Source organism: Dermacentor variabilis, chromosome 5 (assembly GCF_050947875.1).
Source record: "Dermacentor variabilis isolate Ectoservices chromosome 5, ASM5094787v1, whole genome shotgun sequence".
Lineage (NCBI taxonomy): Eukaryota > Metazoa > Arthropoda > Arachnida > Ixodida > Ixodidae > Dermacentor > Dermacentor variabilis.
The window spans coordinates 48,846,020-48,868,578 of NC_134572.1; the positions used below are offsets into that span (position 1 = coordinate 48,846,020).

The 22,559-nt window shown below is 47.5% G+C and overlaps 1 protein-coding gene across 5 annotated transcripts in view; it reads right to left on the reverse strand.

Moving 5' to 3' along the window:
* Positions 1–22,559, reverse strand: part of LOC142582561 (acetylcholinesterase-like) — a 58,790-nt gene that overhangs the window by 4,458 nt on the left and 31,773 nt on the right. For 2 of the 5 annotated variants that reach the window (XM_075692417.1, XM_075692414.1), the window contains exon 2: positions 13,086–14,606. In XM_075692417.1, coding sequence (XP_075548532.1) covers positions 13,086–14,602 — 1,517 coding nt within the window. In that variant the 5' untranslated portion in view covers positions 14,603–14,606. Of the gene's footprint in view, positions 1–13,085; positions 14,607–15,482; positions 15,851–15,936; positions 16,012–22,559 lie in introns of those variants that run through there. The other 3 variants (XM_075692415.1, XM_075692419.1, XM_075692418.1) reach the window with 3 other exon arrangements.

A 22,559-nucleotide genomic window follows, 5' to 3' on the forward strand; every position in this document is an offset into this window, starting at 1 on the left:
CATGAGCCTTTGATCTCTGGCGGTTTCCTCTGACAGTAACACACGCCTTGTTCCCTTCAGACATTTCTTATGTCTAATTTCACGGTATACATTTACATGTGTACATGTACATTTACATTTACATTTACATAATTTTACATTTGTAAAACGAGCCCTTGTTTTCTTTGATATAGAGTAACGAATAAACGGCACCCACCGTGGTTGCTTAGTGGCTATGGTTTTGGGCTGCTAAGCTCGAGGTCGCGGGGTCGAATTCCGGCCACGGCGGCCATATTTCGATGGGGACAAAATGCGAAAACACCCTTGTACTTAGATTCAGGTGCACGTTAAAGAACCCCAGGTGGTACAAATTTTCAGAGTCCCCCACTACGGTCTGCCTCATAATCAGATCTCGCTTCTGGCACGTAAAAACGTAAAACCCCATAATTTAGTTTAATTTTAATCAATGAATGAACGAGCGCAGCATAAACCGTTAGCGTTGATGCTGATGTAAACGACTTCTCGCGGTGTTAGCTGTTAACGTACAATATATATATATATATATATATATATATATATATATATATATATATATATATATATATATATATATATATATATACGCAGGAAAGAGACGACGAACTTTTTGGGAGACTTCTTTTTCTTACTTAACGTTTTCGGCTGGTGGACCAGCCTTCGTCAGAGTACAGTGAGTACTGTACAGAGTACTGTACTCTGACGAAGGCTGGTCCACCAGCCGAAAACGTTAAGTAAGAAAAAGAAGTCTCCCAAAAAGTTCGTCGTCTCTTTCCTGCGTATTTTACGTCGGGTCCAGCGTGCTGAACTTTGAAAAAAACCCCTATATATATATATATATATATATATATATATATATATATATATAATTACCCTTGTGATAACATTCGCATTGATTCTTGTCCGGTAATGTATTGCAGAACTCTGCAAATGTGCCGTCTTGTGTGTAGGATCGCAAAATTATTAAAGCACGAGATTTCGAACCACCTATATATTTCTTCACGCTACGCAATACGATGTCAAGACAATTATTTCTTCATCCGGATGCATCAGTGGACTCACGTTGTTGCATATTTTATATAGTGCCGCACTCCCAACCCTGCAAAACAAGTGAACATATTTAAGAGCCCGGAAAACACACCTCTAAGCTTCCTTTTCCGAAAACAAATGGCTTCGCGAGTGTAAAATCAATTCTACATAAGAAGTGAATAAAACAGCATTAGAAATATATTAAGGAAGCATTTTAAGGCCGTCGTAGGTGCTTCTCCCGCAACAACGGCATCTACTAACTGCTTCGGCAGATTAAGCGTCAGCGAACGGGAATGCTTCATTTCAACTCTGGGTATTTCCTCGAATGATGAATCAGACTTCACGTTCTCGAAAGGGGACCGCTCGTACGCACCTGAGAATGTTTACTGAAATCGAGACAGCGCTAAACAGGTAAATAGTTACCGCACATAATGTTGCTCCAACTACTACGTCACTGCTTCGTATTCTGAGCGAGTATGCCATTCTCGTTTTTTTTTTCTCCCTTTTTTTCTTTTTCTGTTGTCGTTCTTGTTGTTCTTCGGACAAATTGAAAATGTAGTGTAAAAACAAAAAAAGAAAACATGATTGGTTCTTCTACCTTCAGCAAATTCGGTTCACTCTTTCTTGGTCGGAATGCATGAAGGAAGTTTCAAGTCTTATTTTTAGCGATGATATTGTTGTTATGAAACAGCTTATCGGCCCTGCCCGTGTGTTGCCAACATACGATTTTGACAGGTATTTATACCTACACCAAACCACTGTAGTTGTAGCCGACACATAAACGCTGGCATTGAGTCCGCGTGATCATCAGCACTGCTTAACTGTTATCTTAAAAGAGAAGATCGAACAGCTAAGTTCGGCTAAGATCGGGCTCTGTAATTCCGCGGTGGACAACAAGAACGACACCATGTTAGAATGACACGACGCAAGAGCGCTGTTGCAAAACGAGTGAGGAAGAAATGTACAGTCGTGTGCAATATGACGTGCAACAACCTTGTTCGTGGTCGAAGGGGCTCCAGGGCTGCGCGGCGGCTCTGACATGCGAAATAGCGGTTTAATAAATACCCCTAATTGAAGCTGTGTTTAGGTCCAGAACTTACCCTGTGTCTGCGCAGCCGTGCAGTCTTGAAGCCCCTTCAACCACGGGCACCGGTATTGCAGGTCACATCGCACGTGACCGTACATGCCCCGTTTTATCGAATACAGTGAACTCTGGTGAAAGCACCCAATGCTTCACCACAGTGAAAAAAAAATAAAAATTAGTGGCGTGGAGTACGGTGCTTTAAAAATATTGACTTGACATTTCCGGCTTCTAGTTTATTTTTCGCTACATGAAGATCTAAGCCATCTAAAACATAGGCAAAATACTAACAAACGTCAGAGTGTCCTAAATAATTACCACAATGCATGTATCTGAGAACCAATTTCGATTCGGTATCCAGGGTACAGGCTCGTCATGACGTAATGCGAAATTTGCTCACCCGCCGTAATAGCTTATTGGCTATGGCGTTACGTTGGTAAATACGAGGTCGAGGCTTAGCACCCGACAGCGGCGTCCGCATTTCGATGGCGGCGAAATACAAACAACGTTAGTGTACCGTGCTTGGGTACAAAAACCCGATGTGAGGCAATTAATTAGGAGTCCCCCATCCCCTATGACGTTCTTCTTAATCGAATCATGGTTAAAGCCACAGAAATAAATTATTTAAACAAATTTGCTCCCTCCATTCCTGCAATCCTGCGGCTACCACATGCAAGCACACCCAGAAGAAACGCCCGCGCAGCAATCTTGTTTATATCTTTATAAGCGAAGTCATCCTACCTATACTTAGCTGCAGGACATCATTAAATTTTGCTCAATGTAATTGCGTCCCGATAATTGTCAACGACCTATTTTTTTATTCATTTATTCCTAAAACTACCAATGAATGGAATCATCTGCCGGCCTCAATTGTTAACATAACCGATACATCTGCTTTTAGAACTACTATTGAAGAATACTTTTGTTAATCCGCACTTTCAAATTTTTTTCTTGTTATTATTATACCCTGTTATCTGCCCATGCTCTGTATCTCGTTCCACTCCCATTTGTATCTCCTTCGGGCCTTGAAGGTACAATAAATGAAATGAAATGAAATGACGCCAGGTTCGGTATTTCGAGAGAATCTTCAGTATCGAAATAAAATGCAATATACCTATTTGATTACCACAGTACTCGCTTAAGTGTTGTCGTTTTGCATCCTTTTCTATAATCGTGTGACATACAATATATCTACAACTTGGGAAACGTGTGCCTAGCTTGTTCGCCCTCGCAGCCTAAAACCAATGTATGCTCGATTATGCCTTTGATAAACGTATAGATTTGGACTTTACTGCCGGTACGACGTCGTGAAGGCTTTTCGGTGTGATCGAACTAGAACGCGGGCGCAAAGGAAGAACAAGACGCGCCCGCTAAGCACTCCAAACGATGCATCTGCAAGGACGTAACGGCTACCATGGACGAAGGCATGCGCTAAAGTTGGCCTTCACGACAAGCGAGGCAGAACGGAGAACGAAAGCCTGTTATGTCCAACACAACATATGTATACCAGCCGGAGCAGCGAACTGTAGAAACAGGTCTTGCATGGCGAGCACAACGGAGTTGGGCCGGTGGCATTAACTAGCTAAACTACTATAAATACACATGCCTACGTGGTGGTATAAGCGTCGCTTGTGTAATTCAAACGTACAAACTCAGTGGCAGAGGCCACCATGGAAACAAACGCAGATTTCTGTAGTCTTGTTACACAAAGAAAGAAAGAAAGAAAGAAAGAAAGAAAGAAAGAAAGAAAGAAAGAAAGAAAGAAAGAAGGAAAGAAAGTGTGATATCACACCAAGTGTGATACAGCTTCGTATACAGGGGATAAGCCGGCAGTTCAGCGAGAAATGAAAGACATATTGCAGAAATGGTTCAGTCGACCTGGCGCAGAAAATTGAAATTTGATATACGAGATGCGAAAAATTTGGTTATGCAAGTTGCAACTGCGAGGAAAGATTCGAGACTGCCAGTGCCGCGCAAGAAATAGCAACATAACTTCTGCTTCTCAGCCTTCACACTTGGCCTCAAGTTTAGTGGTGCAGCGCGCGTGTGCATGTTCGAACAGTGCAGTGTGTGCCCCGATTCCCATGCGCCCGAGGCACCACCAGCACGAAATTTACATATTCTGTAGCTACCGCAGTTCGCAAAATTTTACTTGCAGTGGTACAAGGGGATAGTGCTCGTACAAAGGCTATTGATGAATTTACTCGGCATACAAGACAGAAGGAAGCGGAGAATAAGAGTGCTTACAAGCGTGATAAACGGTATCACAATTTCACCTAACCGCAGGCTACTTATTCAAGTGCGTTTAGTCATAATGTATAGGTAGTTCGTGCGTATATATAATAGACACATTGAAATGAAAATAAAGGACATTTAGTCACCCTATAATGATGACGGCTATATATATATATATATATATATATATATGCATGGTGGATCACATGTCTGTCCTTTTTTTTCCTTAGTACTCGGACAGAGTTGCGCTAAACCAAGACAAGAATATGTTGGAAACTTAATGATGCTCCCACGTCGCTGTCAAGTCGTGTCTGTGAACACTGCGCAAGTTTTACGCGGCGCTTGTAACAAGTACTGTAAGCTCTCGTGAAGCGACATGTCTCACAGTGGCTCTCTCATTACGTGGGTCGGGTGCATTTGTTTTGCCCTGCAGACATTGCGACTCATGAAAAATTTATAGTTTGCCATTTCGAAACTGCCAAACACGATTCTTAAAAAGCTCCCGTTGAAACGCGGCATCTACATAACGGCTGTCTCGTGTCGTGGCAGCAATGGCACCTAGTTGTTCCTGGTTCGTCAACTCCAACAACATTTTTTTTTCTGCAGGCCAAAAGGCGTGAACGCAATGAAATTTAACTATCTTGTACGCAGCACTTACTTGGGCCGTAAAGAAAACGGTGTGGCCGCTTAGCTCTGGAGCAGTAACAATGCCACCACAATTTTCCTCTCATGATTTTCACCTACCATCATTCCACTTTTCTTTTCCCTTCTCGCACCTCCATCTTTTAATGATGAGCGCTTGACGAGAAGGCTACAATAGAGGAAAGGAAAGTTGCGCGTAACCAGATTCCTCAATATAGTGTCACGTGTTTTTCCATCAGCAGCAGCTACATCTAACACCGTAAGCCAGGCGTGAAATCTGGCCATGAAAAATGGTAATTCGAAACTCAAGGCCTCGTCTCTCGAAGGCTACAGTGCCACAGTTGTTCCCAAGTTCATCAAGGAGGAGTGGGACTCGCTTCTGCTTAGCCCCGCTCTAGAAAAGCAAATCCTGGCTGTCCAGCGTGCCCGCGACCGGGCCGGTGGGCTAGACCTGCCGGTCCCGACGTGGGACTAGCCTGGTGCGCGACGAGTTCGCGTCCTCGCCGGACCTACAATAAAAGTTTCTTCACTCACTCACTCACTCATCATCATGGGCCCGCGGGAATTGTCCATTACATGAGCTAGTGCACGCAGTGCTTCTTATGTATTTATTGATTAAGCTAACCACCCCCGGCTTTCGGTGTTTTGCAGCTATTATGCGTTTACAATTTCTATAGTCTTACTATATGCATTTTATACAATAATACTCCTGCAGACCTCTCTGCCTTCCCTCTAATAGATTCTCTCTCTCTCTCTCTCTCTCTCTCTCTCTATATATATATATATATATATATATATATATATATATATATATATATATATATATATATATATATATATATATATACACTTCGAGTATGCGACGCCATTCACAAAAATTCAATAGGGCCAATTGTGCATTTTGTAATAGGAAGCGAGCGAAGGATGGTCGTGCCCTGTACGAACATGACAATGGGTGCATTAAGTTAAGAAGCCCGAGTGCGATCTACGTATACTTAACGCCGAATGCGACTCGAAGTTGCGCGATGAGGTAGCGCGCGCTACGCACTCCAGCCTGCGAGATAGTGCGCGGGAGCTCGCTCCTGCTATGTGGCTTCCGGAAAAGTGACGTGTTTCAGTCCTCCTTGCACTTTCACCCTTTCCAGGCGCAGTTGCCGCGGTGTCGGCCATCCCTATGCGGAACGCGTAGACATCGGTAAGCGGGACACCCAACCATATAGGCTACACAAAAGGGTCGCGTATCTTCGTGAAAGTCTCGGTGGAAGTCGAAGGCTTAAGGCTGCATGTAGGGTGTATAATCTAGCATGCGAAAGAAAGGCGTTCATTCTACTCCAGCGCGGTGCATTGGCGTGCAAGCAGGCGAAGCGTCCTGGCAGCATCTGTCCTAGACCGCGCTATTGATAGGTTTTGCTCTTCTATATTGAGGCGCCGATGAAAGTATTCGTCATGTTCTATGCCGGTTCCCGCAGTAAATTGTCAAGAGACAACTGCTTTCCGCCGGGCGTAACCACTTGAACGACCACCCTCGGTCGGAAGCAAACAAAATTTTACATCATCGGCGGGACTTAACATCGCAACCGAAGACAGTGCGAGAGCTACTGTGCTTCTTGAGATCGACAGGCTTCTGTGAACGCCTCTAATAGGAACGCTTTTTCTTTTACTTGTTCTGTTCTTTACTCTCTCTCTCTCTCTCTCTCTGCGTAGTCGCCTAAAATCACCATCAAGCTATACGCTCCAAAGGCGTCGTCGCGCCCGAGCGCACTCGAGTGCGTCGTTTTGGAGTTCGGAGCGCGGTAACTTAGCGCGCCCAATCATAGCAAAGCGGCAGCTATGTTCATTATAGCCGTAACTGACGTCGCAAACTGACTGCCGATGTCAACAAGCAAAGGGTGGCGACCTTGTGCAACACTTTAGTGAGGCGGGCGATGTGGAAAGGCGTCTGCGTTAGTATCAAGGGGATCAGTGATCAGCGATCACGGGGAGACAGTGAAAGCGGTTTCCATATGATACAACAAATGCGTCTTCAGCCTATAGAAACGAGGCTCCTTTAATTACAAGACTGCAAGACATATTAAGGTATCGCTAACCAAGTGATACCTGTGTGGAGCCACAATTCATTCTGCAGTTGGGTCATTTAGAATAACGTTTGCGGGGGTGTCTATCTATGGATGAAATGGATCTTTAATTGGCGCTCGAAAAACGCCTATACGCAGAGGCCATTTTCATAATGTTGGCCTCCCTTACGCCGTACCGTATATATTCGACCTTAAAAAGTACTCAAAGTCAACTAATATCAAGCTCTTGAAATATAGTAGTACAGACATCTATCAGTTTCGCATGCTGTGTGCTGTGGTGTGTTTTGTGTATGCTGTGAGGGAAAAAAATAGACCCGATGGCCTCGATTTTTGTTGTTGTTGTTGTTGTTGCTGTTGTTACTCCCAATCGTGCGAAGTTCTAGACAACGAAGCCAATTTTGTTGCGTGTTGGTTTGTCTCGTGCGTCTCAGCCACATAAAGCCAGAAGAAATTCAACCCGAGGAAATAATAGGCTAAATTTTCTCATTTCATTTGTCATAATTTTCGTCTGCAGCAGCATGCCTGGCAGAATTCCAGGCAAACCATTCCAGTCCTCATTTAGAGTCCACTCTTCCTCCTCTGAATGAAGGCTATTCTATATTCTAAAATTCTAATACGCAGGTAACCGTACAACTGCTCCTTCCATTAACTCACTGCAACGCTTTCTTCACCGCTGTTTGTCGACTCGAGTGTGAGCTGCCTTGAAGTTAAAAAGCAGGCCACCCTAGATAAGCTCACTGATCCCGCTTCACCCGCTGCTGTTCTGGGAAGAAAGGCGAAGCACGCGCTCCCGCTCCTCGCAGAGAATAAAAACGCCGATAAATGCAAGAACGCGAGTGTCGTTGCGTGAGAATGCACGACTAGCGTTGTATTCGGTCACCGATGCGATCATCCGTTCGCCAAACAAACAGGGAACCTGAGTTGACGTCACCGAAGCCGGCTATTACTCGATGCAGGCGCATTTGGAACGACCGTCATGCAGGCGCGCTTCTCCCAACCTCGCGACCTTGCGTGTCAGGGGGGCTGCAGTGGCGAAGCTGGACGTGAACTCACGCGCCGTTAATCGGGTAGCAGCTTCGGTGGCCGGTACCGATTATGTTTTGCCGAGCCGTCGAACGCGACTCTGGCTTAAGAACTACCCGGTTTTCTTGTGGGTCACGAAGAAAAAACAAGAAGCTGCAGACTTTTGTGGCCTTGCACAATAACAACTCAAAGGCAAACCCTGTATGAGCTCGGAGACGCTCCACAGCACTAAATAAAGTGACTGAATCGGCGGGAACCATTCAGCGTTATCGCGTTAACCCATACTTATAACTACCGTACCACACACAATGTATCTCCTTTGTCATAAAGCGAAAAAAAAAAAAGAACAGATTTGATCTGCCTTCATAAGATATGCCCTAAGAGGGCTTTATGGGTTGGCATTGCTTCAAGTGGTGCGGTTGACGTTCTTGTTTTAATATATACTTTTTTTTTCATTCTAAAGCTATCTTCTCTGCAGCGCTTCTTATTCCAGCGACAGTTCTTTCAAAAGGTATAAACTGATGGGCTGGTTGATACGAAATTATGTACAGTGTAGCGTAAACGGAACACATAAGGTGACAGAAAGACGGCAACCACACTGCGGATGAGTTCCAGTAGTAAGCGCTATTCTCTGAAATCACCATTTCGCGTGCAACAACTCAAAGGAAAACTCCTTATGAGCTCAGAGACGCTCCGCAGCAGTAAAAAAGTGACTGAATCGGCTAAAACCACTCAGCGTTATCGCGTTAACTTATACTTAGAACTACCGTACTATATAGAATGTATCTCCTTTGTCATAAAGCGACAAAAAAGAACAGATTTGATCTGCCTTCACAAGATATGCGCTAAGAGGGCTTTCTGAGTTGGCATTGCTTCAAGTGGTGCGGTTTACGTTCTTGTTTTAATAGCTAACTTTTTTTCTGATTCTAAAGCTAGCTTCCCCGCAGCGCTTCATGTTTCAGCAACATTTCTTTCAAAAGGTATAAAGGGATGGGCTGGTTGATACGGAATTATGTACAGTGTAGCGTAAACGGGACGCATAAGGTGAGAGAAAGACGGCAATCAAACTGCGGATGAGTTCCGGTAGTAAGCATTGGGCTCTGTCTCAGCATTTCCCGTGTAATGCAGCATGCGCTTGTCAGTAAGTCAGTGACAAATAGCCGGCTGCGTATTTCAGAGAAGAGAGCAGGGCTCGCCCATTTGCGCTTTACTAATCTTTCCGTGAAGCTTCTGTTTGGTTGTCGTTGCTCGGCAAGCGATTAGAGGCGGACAATGGAGGAACCCCTTGTAGTGCTTCTTTCTGGCTGGCTGACGCGACCCGTAGCCTTCTCTGTACTGCGCTGAACTTGTTAGATGTAGTACAGCATCTATGGCCTGCACATAGCTTCCTTCTGGAGGAGTCCATCGATATCGTCACGCAGGCAAATAGACAATTTGGGGAGAAGCAAAGTAATGGAGCCGTTCGGATGCCGAGATTTCCTAATCCAATACGAATATTGGAGGAAAAGTAGCTTCGGATTTTTGGATCAAATATTGAATATTTTCTCATATCTGAACAACGCTTCTTTACGTTATTCAATACATCTAATATCGTTCGCAACTACATTTCCGGTCGTCTGAGGAGCTTGTAAATGAGAAACAACTGAAACACAATCGTATGTGGCGCACAATGAGAATGATGGTAAAAAACCTCAGAAACAGCCCGTCGCCATGATGCTGGATGAGCACAGTCGACAATAAATACTCGTAGATCGTTTTAACTCGATGCAGGCAATGGGCGAACGTTCATATAATAGACTGATTTACCTAAATTGAGGAAGGCGAGAAATTCTTTTTGAGTGGCAGGAAATTATTGGGCAGAACCTAGCTTCCGCATGCGTCCACTCAACAACTGCAGAAAGGCGCGGTACGAAGCAACCGCGGCTCCTCCGCAGCAGAAGCCATTCGGAATGGCCAGCAACTGCACCTGGCTTTCCCCTGTAGTCTCCGACAAGCCTTGCGGTGCCTTGTAATCGAACTGGAAAGCGAATGTTCGACAACTTCGGAAAGTGAATTCTCGATTTGATTACGTATCGAATGTCAGAGACTATTCGATTCGTAACCGAAAGCTTGAATATTCGCACACCCAGATGTCTGTTGACCTCTGGTCACACTACTAGTTCAACTTCGACGCTGTGTCGTGCGTTTCGTCCGTGTAAGCATCGCTTGGCGCCCCTCTCATTAGGTCGCTCCCATCGCACAGGGGTTGAAAGCGCGCTGCACCGGTTCGCCTTGGTTAAGCTTTATTCTCTCGGTTACGCAAGACCTTGCGCTGTGCAGATCAATTGTTTCTTCTCACTCTTTAGTCGTTGCTGTTGTTTTTTCTTATTCGCCGCGTTCACTTTTCAAGGCGCCGAGCCACAGGCGATGCGATTATTGCCCGCATCGTGAGCGAAAACAATGAAACTGCACCTTCATGTCCAAGTGACCTCTGACGTACGTTGGCGGTCTCACTTCCGGGTGCGGCATCTCGGCAGGCGGCGGTAGTACAACGCCGCCTGCCCCAGTGGATCATTTTCCTCCTGATTCTTTTCCTTTGTCCTATTTGCCATTCTTTAATGACATATTTCAAGTCATGACGCAATAAACCTATTGCTAATCTCCATCGCTAGATAAGTAGTTGTAAGAGCAGGTAGTAGTAGTAGTAGTATTAGTAGTAGTAGTTGTAGCAGTAGTAGTAGCTGTAGTAGTAGTAGTAGTAGTAGTAGTAGTAGTAGTAGTAGTAGTAGTAGGCATTTAGTGGAATGAGAAAAAGGAATACGGGAGGCCGGTGTCCAAATGAGTGTGAGCCTTTTGCTGCACACAAATGTTGCACAGTCAGCCCAAGAAGCCCCAGTGTTGCCACAGCTGATGATAAAAGAAATAGTAAATTTTTGCTTGAGAAATCCGTAGAAATCAGTAGATTGTTTACTCTGACAAAAGAAGTATATCACAAGAAGTTTTTGCCGGCACTTATCCAGTACTTATTGTTAATTCTACAATGCGCCATCTGCGAAATAGCAGCCACACAATACAATGACCTCCAAAATTTTTGGAGCGATGCTTGCTTTGAAAAAAATCACACGGCCGGTGCACAGAAAATCTCGAATACCGTTACTTATAGAAAGGCGCCTTGTTTCAACTTTCAAACTAGCTTTGGAAATGACTCAGGTGACACCTGGTACCATAATTCTAAAGTGTTCATTGCGTTTTCAGCCATAAGTGCAAAAATGAAAAAAGAAAACACATGTCTTTCGGTGCTCGTACTCAGTAAAAGTAGATACCTCTTTACAAGCTAACTATCTAAAAAGCAAATTTCGTAGAAGTCGTTAGACAATGTAGGAAACCTTGAAAAATTAATAGATTCCTGTTGCTAATGTTTTCGACACGAAAGAGAATTTTCCAAGCTTTATCACGGAAACACTAAAAATATAGAGAAAAAATGAGTAGACCTACTGATAAATCATTAGTTGTGGCAACACTGCAGTAGCGTTTTAGGAGCCTTTCAATATGTGCCACATTCGAGTGAACCTTCGGGAAGCATATCAAAGTCATTGGGTTTTAAAGAAACCTAGTGAGACTGGTGAAATTCGTACGCCTGAAAGTTGATTTTGCTGACACGTAGTTTTGGCGTTACAGAAAGACAACCCGTTTCTGATGCCCAATACATAGAGTCTGCGTAGCTATTTGACAGACACAATGCATAATTCGCCCATGACTGAAAAACACAGCTATTTCAACTAACCGCAGTAGAAAATGATTGTTTTGTCGGCAAGCTCTGGCGGCAGACATGCGCATAACAGTTTCCTCAGCTCGCAGGCAGTACACCGCGGCGGGGCGTTTTCGTTTGCGCCAACATTGCTATAGTCGACTTCTATAGAGCAAAACAACCACAATGTATCTATCACTTCACGCTTGAGGACACTACCGCTGCACGATTTCAAATCTCTTCACCAATGATACCATCATCCCGTCATCCCATTTCAGCATATCATCGCTCTCTCTCTCTCTCTCTCTCTGTGTATTACGATGTCCCACGCGCAGGCGCTGCTCTTGGTTATTGCGATTTCTTAGGCTTAACACGGATGAGCCGAGTGCCAGCGGGAAGAACCGCGCGATGCAGAAAGACCACTCTCTTTAAGGCGCACGCACTGCCGCAGGAAGTAGGCTATCTCGCGAAAGAAAGAAGAAGAAGAAGAAAAAAAAAAGACATGTCCTTGCTGTCTACACGGAGTCACGCGTGCGGTGAAGTCGGAACGCGGAACGCGGGATTCGCGTTGCCCCTGTTTTATTTTGCTTCCTTCCTTCTCTCCGGGTCTCGCGTCGGTGGGCGCTTCCGTCGTCTACGAGCGCGCCGGTGCCCGCGTATACAGCGCCCCACAAAGTTCAGGGCCGGCGCTAAGATCGGCGTTCGCGCACTGAACGGTCGGTCATTTCAAATTCTGCCCTACTTAGGCTCTTGCCAACTGGTTCATTGGTCGCAGTGTGAGCGTGTGCATTTCTCGGCCTCGTCGATACCCTCGGCGATACGTCCGGTGGGTAAAAAAATGAAAAATGCATTCCCTTCGCGTCCGGCGGCTCGAGAGCTCGACTGTTTCCTCGTTTAAAACAACAGGTCGGGAGAAACGCTTGTTCGAGTGCCTTTTCGACGCTTCCAGGCTTGTCGGGGCGGAAACGGGAGTCAATTGAAAACGAATGCAGGAGAAGAAATTAATCCGAGAGCCGGGGTCACGATTTTAGCGCCCCGTTCACGTATTCAGCAGGGGGGAGATATCCCTGGAGAGTATTTACAAAGTGGATCGCGATCATCTCCTTCAGTCACCCTTCTCTCTGTCTCTTATTTACCTCCTCTCTTTCTCTCAATCTGTGGCACTTTTCTAGATGTTTCCGAGATACCCGCAATGGCAAGCAGAAAGGAAAAAAACCGGCCGATAGGCATCGAGGACCAGCGCTCGCTTCACACTCACCCTGTTCGCGCGAACCTTCCGAGCATCTTCATGATCTTCTCCGAGAGCAGTTTCTCCTCGTCGCTTTTGCTCATGTCGTTCATCGAGCCGAGCATGTAGAGCATGTCCTCACCGTACGTCGGCCCGAACAGCTGCGAGCCGAACGACGACTCTTGCGCCAGCATGAAGTAGTAGACGTTGGCGCCGCGCCGCGCCAGGTCCTCGCCGAATTGGTTTCCGGGACAGAGGGTGACGCCGTCCCCGATCGCGCGCCCGCCGGCCTTGAGTGAGTCGCTGGGGCTCTCTTCAGTGTCGTTGAGATAGTAGTTCGTGATGGGAGCCGCGTTACGCTTGTACATCATGCCGAAAAAGAGGCCCACCACGTAGCGCACGTCGCCCATCGTGATGTCGTCCGGCGGGGCGCCGTCGAAGTAGCCGCCGTAGTAGACGAGCGCCGCGGCCTCTTCCTCGGTCAGCCCCATGAGTACGTCGGTGCCCTTAAAGCTTCCGGCGGTCCCCATCATCTCCTTCGGGCTCTTGGGCAGGAACTCGTCGCCGAACACGGGATACAGAGATATGCGGCCGCGGCTGAACTCGTACTCGGCGCTGTTGGCGATTTCGTGGGCATCCTTGGTCTTGAGGCACTGCATCACACCACCAGGGTTGCGCCTCAGGTCCTGCTCGCTGTCCAGGCACCCCAGTTTGCGCGTCACGGTCAGCGCCCGGTTGTACGCCATATCCGGTTTGTTGAGCGGCGTGCTCGTGTAAGGGTTGCCACCTAACAGTACGGCTCGCTTGAACAGGCCGTGACTCTTGGGTGACAGCATGTGGTAGCCTACGCTCTGGGCGCCGGCGTCGTGGCCCATCAGGGTGATGCTGTCCGGGTCCCCGCCGAAGAACTCGACGTTGTCCCGCACCCAGTTTATGGCGAGCCGCTGGTCGAAGAGGCCTAGGTTCGCGGGCAAGTCCTTGCTGCGGCCGTACATGAAGCCCAAGCCGTTGAGGCGGTAGTTGAAAGACACGGCGACCACGTCTGCGACGGCTGCCAGGTGCGACATGTCGGCCGTAGCCCGCTCGGAGCCGCCGTGCGTGAAGGCGCCACCGTGAATGAACACGACGACGGGGAGACGCGAGCACTTGGCGTCCTCGCGGCACGTCTCCGGTGCCCACACGTTTAGGAAGAGGCAGTCCTCGTTGAGACTCAGATCGTAGTTGTTCCAGCGCTCGTCGGCGTAGAAGTACGTCTGAGGACACGAGGGCGGCTTGATCGTGGCGTTGTAGATGCCCAGGCCCCAGTCGTAGTGGGGCACGGGCTTCTTGAAGCGCAAGTCGCCCACCGGCGCCATGGCGTAAGGAATGCCATAGAACACGTTCACAGTCTGGTCGTTCACAGTGTGCCGCGTACCGCGGGTACAACCTGTCCTAAAGCACACCACCGGCGCGTCGGAGAAGATGTCGTTCTCGGAGGGCACGGTCCGAGCGTGGCCAACGGCGCTGAGCGCCACTACGACGGAGAACAATGAAGCAAGCATTGCCATGTGACTGCAATAAAGAGAGAGAGAAAAAAAAGCGAATAAGGCATATTTTACCTTACTTACGTCATTTTACACTGCTCTCCCACGGACAATAATATGCTTTTATTCCTATGGTAGTTTTTCGTTGGTAGTTAATCGAACTCGTGCACTGAAAATATCGTTTTGCCATTCGAGACGTATACGTTTATCTAGTTATTTTAGAACACAAATGATTTTACATGTTCGAAGATGAGGATGCAGCCTGTTACAAAATCTTTATAATATAGTTTTTGTACGTTCCTACATTCATGGGGATCCTGATTAGTAATTCGAAAAGTGAAAACGTGCGATTCTTTACGAGTAACTAAGATATTTTAGGCTATAATTTCAGCCCCACCATTTGTAGATTGGCTCATGTGAAACTAGGCTATAAGTAATACTATGTTGAGCCATCTGCCGTGTACACAAAGTAATCTTGGCAGTTAAGGATTTCTTTATTTTCTTGTTGAAAACAATAAGCCATTCATCCCTATAAATCAGAAAGTTTCACAATCTAGCAATCAAAAGCGGAAGAAAGAGCAGATAACCACTGGAGTCGCCAAATAGGATAAGTTATCTGACAAACATACGGTAAAAATAGGTTGGCTTGTCGACGGCGTCAGTCGAAGCTTGCCGCACCTGTCCAAGTATTCTTTCTGTCGACAAAATCTTGGCAAAACTTTTCTCGACAAATGCAGATATTTTCAGCTTAGATATGCGAGCCTGTTATAATGTTGCACTAACGTTCTTTTTTTATTAGCAATTTGGCTGATAATTAACAAAAGCAGCCTCGTGAATGGAATGACGGGAAACTACAACCGGAGACCGCTCCTATCAGCTCACACACACAAAAAAAAAAGCCTACCGTAGCAAAAGATATGAAATCACAATTACACCAGAGAACGACGAAGTCCGTTGCCACAGAAGACTGCTCGGATTTCGATTTTCAAAAGCCGCTACGGGAAAAATTTTTCCGCCAAATCACGCTCTGCCAAGTCGATGCCAGAACTGTAGTAATGCCAAAATGGAACGACAACACCAATAAAATAGGAAACAGTGCGCGGTCAACCGCTTAACACGAGTATATCCAAGCTCCCGCCTCCAGGGATAAGGCCCAAGCACAGCTTCGGGCTAAGACATAAATGGACACAATAGTCCCGCAAACGGGCCGAGAGCGCCTCGGACACCACGAGCAAAAGTGAACCGGGGACGGATGAGTGCTGCCGCGGTGGCGTCTCTCGCAAGACTGAGCGAGCAGCGGGAGCAGCGGGGACAATGTATAGCGAGCGGCACGTGACCCGGCATATGTATTCACCCACCTCATCAAGTGGCTATCCTGGGCCCGCGGTCAAGATCAGCATCCTTCACACGCCCTCTCCGCGGAAGCTGCCGGCGAGCGTAGTGATTCCGAGTCCACGCGGGGAGCACTTTTTGACGCGCGAGTGTGTTGTGTTGCTCCCCCCCCTCCCCCCATCTTCCTTCGGCCGGGCCTTGAATACGGGTGAAAGGGGTACACGGCCGTTGCCGCCGCCGCTTCGTGGAGTGGTGCAGCCGCTGGGCGAGGAGGCGGCCGAAGGGCCGCAGGAGGAACCACCGTTCGCGCAAGACTCCCTCTCCGCATCTTTCCCTCTATGCCTTGGGGCCGCTTGTTTTGTGCGACGGCCGTTGATTACGCGTCGTCCGGCGTGCGGTGCGATCACGGGCTGCTGCCGAACGTTGCGCGTGAGCGAGGGTTACCCGCGAGCAGCGGGAGGACGGAGAGCAGAAGAGGTCTGACTTGCGTCAAGAAAGCGGCAGCGAGCGATGGGCCGCACCGCAAACTCCGCGACCCACCGTCCATCCATCCAACCACTGCCGCTACTTGGGCACCCGGTGTGGTTAGCCTCCCCCACCAAGCCGGGCGACTATTAAGCCTGGTAGCTGGTTCGGAGCGGCTGGAGGGCCGCTTGTAGTATCCTTTCTTCCTCGTGACTGGCGCATAATCGAATTTCACGCTGTCGGCCGCCGAGCGCAGACACGGGCGCGCGTTTTCTGTGCGCGGCTCGTGGAACCCCCGCGCTCACAAAGGACTGTGCTTCTCCCGCCTGCATCACGCTTGTAACGTAACAGCTTTTCCACTGTCGGCGCTTGTATGTCCTCAGAGCGAAGCCAATTTCGACGCGGTGTAGTTGCGTCGGCCACTGAGTTGCGTCGGCAGTTGCGGTCCGAGTGCCCCGCGCCTGGTCCGACAACGAGCAGGCGAAACACCGTTAAGTATAAACAACATGCAAGCGATCTTGCACGCGGCAGCGACAAGCGACGCGATGGAGATGGCTGTCACGTTCGCTTGTCGCCTACAAGTTGCACCCCATGCGAGCGATGACTTCGAGCGACGTCTCCCCAGTGTAGCCGGTATGATGGCAGCAATATAGGCGCCGAAACTAGCGTGACGCGTGCTTTATTAACTTAAGTTGATGTATTTTACTGTAAAAAGCAGCATAAAATATTTCTGAAAGTCTTGCAGTAGGTTCTTATCCTTGCAGGCATAAAAATTCACTCGTTTGCTCGTTCCGTGCGACAATAGGAAGTACTGGAGTTATGTACATCCTGTTCCGGCTTTGCGCTATTGGCTAGTCGCTCATAGCACTTCCGGGCGACGAGCGACGAATTATATATTTGCAGAACCGAGCGATCGCGCGACAAAATCAAGCGATCTGTTCACGCGACGGCCCGATCCGTCGTTCGAAGCCGTCGCTTGTCTCTGTCGCGCATAAAATCGCGCTGATGGGGTTTAGCCTTTACGAGTGATCGCGAGGTTTTCTTCAGAAACGCGGCGTACACGCTTGAAGGTTCTGTACGCCCTTTTTTGTCGTCGTTGAATCTCGTAACTCTGGCTCGCGTCTGGTGGTCATTGTTTGCGAGACTGGCTGTGCGGCGAACGATTCACACTTGAGCAGAGGACGGTGACCTTTGCTCCAATACTATAAGGAAATAAGGCATTAATATTTCAAAATTCATTAGCATGAACAACAAAACGAATTGCTTGGCAGAGTATGCATCACCATAAATTGAAATGCCAGTATCAAATAACTGACCAAAACACCTTTTACGCGCATATTTACATGGAAGTGTGACGTGTGATCCCTCTGTAGCCGACTTCTAAGCATGTAGTAATCTCAGGTGTACGTTTCGGAGTCTGAATTAAACCATTGTTACAAATGCAGGGGAACATGTAAACAGGGCAAGAGATTGCAGTAGTTTTGGAATTGTTCGCGCTTGAATGTATGAGTACATTAGGCAGCCCGTGATACTGTTGAAGCATAGGCACTGTGTTTGACCTCTCAGCCGCACGGTGTGAAATGCGGGTAACGGGCGGGTCGTGTGTTCGCCTGACCAACACTCCATTCTCTACTTTCGAAGGCTCCCTGCACTCGCCATCCACCATGGCCATTATCGCCATGCGCTCTTTTCCTGCCTTTAAATGACAAATATTCTAGGAACTTGACCTCGTATGTGATATGCAGGCATATTGCTGCAATTTCTGATATCGAATGGTCACATTTCGCGTTTGTAGGCGTTATGGGCATTCCCATTTCTGTAAGCAGATAAGATTCCCTCGGTCTTTCACTTCGTCTCTGTCTGTCTTTTTTTTTTTTCTTATCCCCTCAACTCCTTCCTCTGCGTGGTGTAGCCACCCGGTCGCGTGACTAGCTGACCTACCCACATTTTTATTTAGTTTTTCGCTCACTCGTCTCTCTGTTCGACCTTTCTCTCTTTGTTTCAGCGCCTGCTTTCAAGTCTTAAATCCGACTTACGCTTTATACCCTCTGATATGAATTGCAAAACTAAATGCTCTTATGCCAGAAACGCACTTTGCGAAATTCCAACACATTTCAACTCCTACGCTGCTGCTTAAAGCAGCAAATTCCAGTATGCCCTGCATCAAGTAAGTGCCGCAGTACTTGGCACATTTTATTAGGGGAGTACCCGCCCTTGCTGCATTGTGGCTAAACCTACTTTATTTATTATCCGCTCAATCTTGAAAAGGAACAGAAGGCTCCAATAGTAGTTAGAATTTCTATGTTAATTCGACATGTTTGCCACCTTGAAATTACTGCAGATAAAGCGTAACATTAATTCTAATGGCTAATTAAAGTCACGCGACTTTAGAAGAGCGTCCGCTACGAGCTGAAAACGATGCCGTGCTGTAAGAAAAAAATTAGTATTCTGTAAGTGCAACATCGACATTCAACTCGGCGTCAGCCCTAGGGTGCGCGAAGCGTGGAGGAAGCTGATCACGAAAAAGGGTCAGGTATCATCGTTGCTGCACCTCAGGCGTGTTACCAAAGAGCTATGAAAAGTCGACATAACAAATGTGCTCGTCCTTCTCGAGGCCCGATTTGAAAGCCCCAAAACTCGGGGCGTTGGAGAACCCTGCATAATTGATTTGAGCAGCACGAATATATTTTCTTCTTTGTGGTCCCGCTAACTGTCCTCTTGGTTTTACTGGCTGCTGACACGACCCGGTCAGCGGGACACAGCAGCGAGTGGACCCAACTTGTCGGTCACATCCTGTCTCGTCATTTCACACCGCTACACCAGAAAATGAAAAGTGATGGTCGTCTTAATTCATTTCATATATTCACCCTGAGGACCCAGTGTAAGGAATTATTACATAATTGGGAGCAAGGGGGACGACGACATATTTAACAAGCAAGAGAATAAAGGGTAAGCAGGACAAGAACAAATATGACAATGAACAGAACAAGCCGGATAATTAGAGAGAGAAAAAAATATATTTACAGAAAGGGCAGAGAGATCAGTCTGAGCTATATAGCTGGCTCTGGGGTGCTACTCTACACTGGCGAAAAGATATTTAAGTGACTACAAAAGCCAAGGGAACTCAAGAGTTCAAATAAGGACTTAATACCGAGAAAGATAAAACAAAGATAATAAAAGAAAAGGTAGGAATCATCATTTTCTAAAAACGTTTGTAACGCCGAAACGCCGATCGAAAAGAAGAATGCGGATGGTCTGGGTCCGGCTCCCAAGTGGCAAGCTGCTTTTTCGTCTTCTTTCATTTTCCTTTAGCTTATAATTCCTACACTTCAGTGAAAAACAACAAATAATTTCCCCAATATGCTTTCTTTGTCTTCGTTATCTGTTGCCTTCATATGGTTGTGACTAAGGAAAATCGGACCCTTATATATAGGCGCCCCTTCTCCCTCATTATTGTGGCTATGTTTGGCAGTAATGAGCTCCGCTCGGAAATTGATAGTACAAGAGAGAAATCCAGCTAATTTTTTTTCTATCCGTGACCGTTTATAGCGCGTCGAACACTGCCTCGTGAGCCGAGCAGTGCTCTTTCTCATTCTTCTGTTCATTACCGTTTATCCCGTTATGCATATATTCGCCTGCACAGGGTAGCAAATCGCACGCGTGTCTGGTTGCTCTCCCTGCCTTTCTTTCTCGTTCTCTCACTCTCTTTTTTGCTTTCACTTACAACACTCCGCCTCGCCAACTTCATGCAGTGCAGGAGAGGCCAGGGCCGCTATCTCGTACGCGTTCGAAAAGCCGACGTTTGGTTTTGTCGCGCACGATTGTCCTAGGCTGCGCTGATATCGCGGCCTAGGCCAATCCAGGCCAATCACGTGAGATGAAAGTGAACGTGGACTTCTCGAACGCGTACAAGATAGGGGCCCCGGGTTCGCTTCAGCCAATAAGAAACGGGAGCCGGCTGGGTGTTTCAAGTAAGGGAGAACGGCTCGTCCATTGTGCACCAACGGTGCTTCTGGTGCTACGAAGGCGGCACTATCACCGGACGCACGTGCGAACGGTCCGTGCATATCGCAGCTCGATAAATGTGAACGCAGGAAGCAAAGAACGCGTTGCGACCGCGGGGATGGCACGGCTATCGCGCCGCGCAGAGTTGAAGCTCCGAATCTGGGTGACGCCGCAGCGATTGTACGCCCAAACTGCGTTTCGCGAGTTTTGCTCAGCGTTTACGTCATGACTCGTGCTTCTTATCTTTTAATCCTCGTGAATCCCTACTCACTTTAGCCACTGCTGGGATGCTGCACGTAAAGCACATTAACGGGTCCTGCAGTCAGCTGGACACTTAGCACCCCGACTAGAGACAAAGCTGGAAACCGACAACAACTGTGAATGGTAAATATTTGTTTTTATCTGTCTCTCTCTAGAGAAGGGGAGGGAGGGAATATCGTAAGAAAAATGTGAAGTTGTACCATATACTTCATCATATATAGGAATGCGATCAATCGCACTATTTAGTAAAGAGTAAGCAGTATTCTGGCGAAGCGTAGAAATGTCGAAGACAGACAAATCGAGTGACAAAGTAAGCAAGGCCAGGAAAACAAAGTCAGTGTCACTGCTACTGGTCGGATCATCAGCAGTGGTCGTACTTCCGCTAGACATACAATTATATCACGGGAAAATGCAGCAGCATGATACGATTTGCAATAGAAAATTATACGCTACGTTATAATAATATTGCGCAGCTAGACGTTAAGGAAATGAACAATTGGAGCAGCTTTGATTTATTCACAAGGTGTAAATTTTCGCAGTAACCTAGGGATTGAAAAGATCTCGAACCCGCGACGCCGTTCTATGCAGTAGAACGCCCCACAGCAGCGGACTAATTTGAAGCAACATTCAGACGGCCTTTGAGGCATTCTTTAGCCGGTCGTCGATTAATAACCTGAGAGCTTCATCAATAACAGGGAAGGCTATATATGTTCTGGTATGTGAGCTCGTTTGTACTATACGTCCAGCCTACAGTGGTTCGAGCCGAACAATCAGCAACGTCGTTTGCAACGCAAACTCGGTCACCGGTGGCGATTGGCTGCGGTGAAAGGGGAGGTGTGCTCGAGGCTTGGCCGCCGTGTTTCGCGCCGGGCGAGGCATTGGGCGCGTTCTGGTGCGGGGCGTAGAACGACGCCGCAGTTCTTTGACCTCGCGCGACCTTTACGACGGGGCGCGACGCGGGCTCGGCGACGCTGCTTGGACAATGAGGCATACGGCTTGACCCTCGCCGCATACTGTCGAGCGCTAATGGCTCCGGCTGTGTGAAGGTCCGCGGCGTGCGCCCGTTCGAATCGTAACGCATAACCGCGGCCTCACACTCGCGCATGTGCCGCTGCCTCGACCGACCGGAGCGGTTGCGTGCTCTGCTACCGTTAGCGTCAGCGGCTCCGGGAGCGTGCGTGTGAGTGTGCACGAGCTCGCCCGCTCGCTGGCGTTTTTAGTGCGAGCTCCTTACAGTAACGCCCCGCGAGGCACCCGCGTACCCGGTAGTTCTTGTTGCAGTTGAGCTTGACCTTAATGGGACGCGGCGAACGGCTCGAAAACGAACGGCCCCTTACGTAAATACGTTTAAACCTGGTGCCTGCGTCATTCTCACTTAATGCATTTTCACTTCTTCCTTCTCACTTCGCTACAAAAGCCCATTCGGTGGATCATTACGAGAAATCTTCCTCCAGGTCCAACTTGTACGCTACGGGGTGCTGTCGTGCCCATAATTACAGGTGAACGTAACGCGAAATCAGAGCAAGGTCTTGGAGAAAGGTGCGAGACACTAAAAGACAAGCTGAGATTTCTTTCTCCGAGTAAGGAGGACATGGACACTTACGGTATTGCAGACATGCGCGTAATACCCATAGTTCCTTCGCTCGCTCGAAGTCTCGCAGAGCCTTGTTTCTTTTCTTTAGGACTCAAGTCGGTCGGTGGGCACAACTTTTGTCTTTATTCATTTTTAACTAAACCCATCTTCGAAATGCGTCAGTGCGAGACAGAAACTTGAACGCTCGTATTTGGCGTTCGCTATTTTCCCGCAGTCAAAGTTTAACGCTAAGCCTACCAGGTCTAGACCTTGACAATCTTTTAGTCGAATGAAGTAGGCTGCAAGCACTTTTCACTCAATTGCTAACATAAAGAGAAAAAGGAA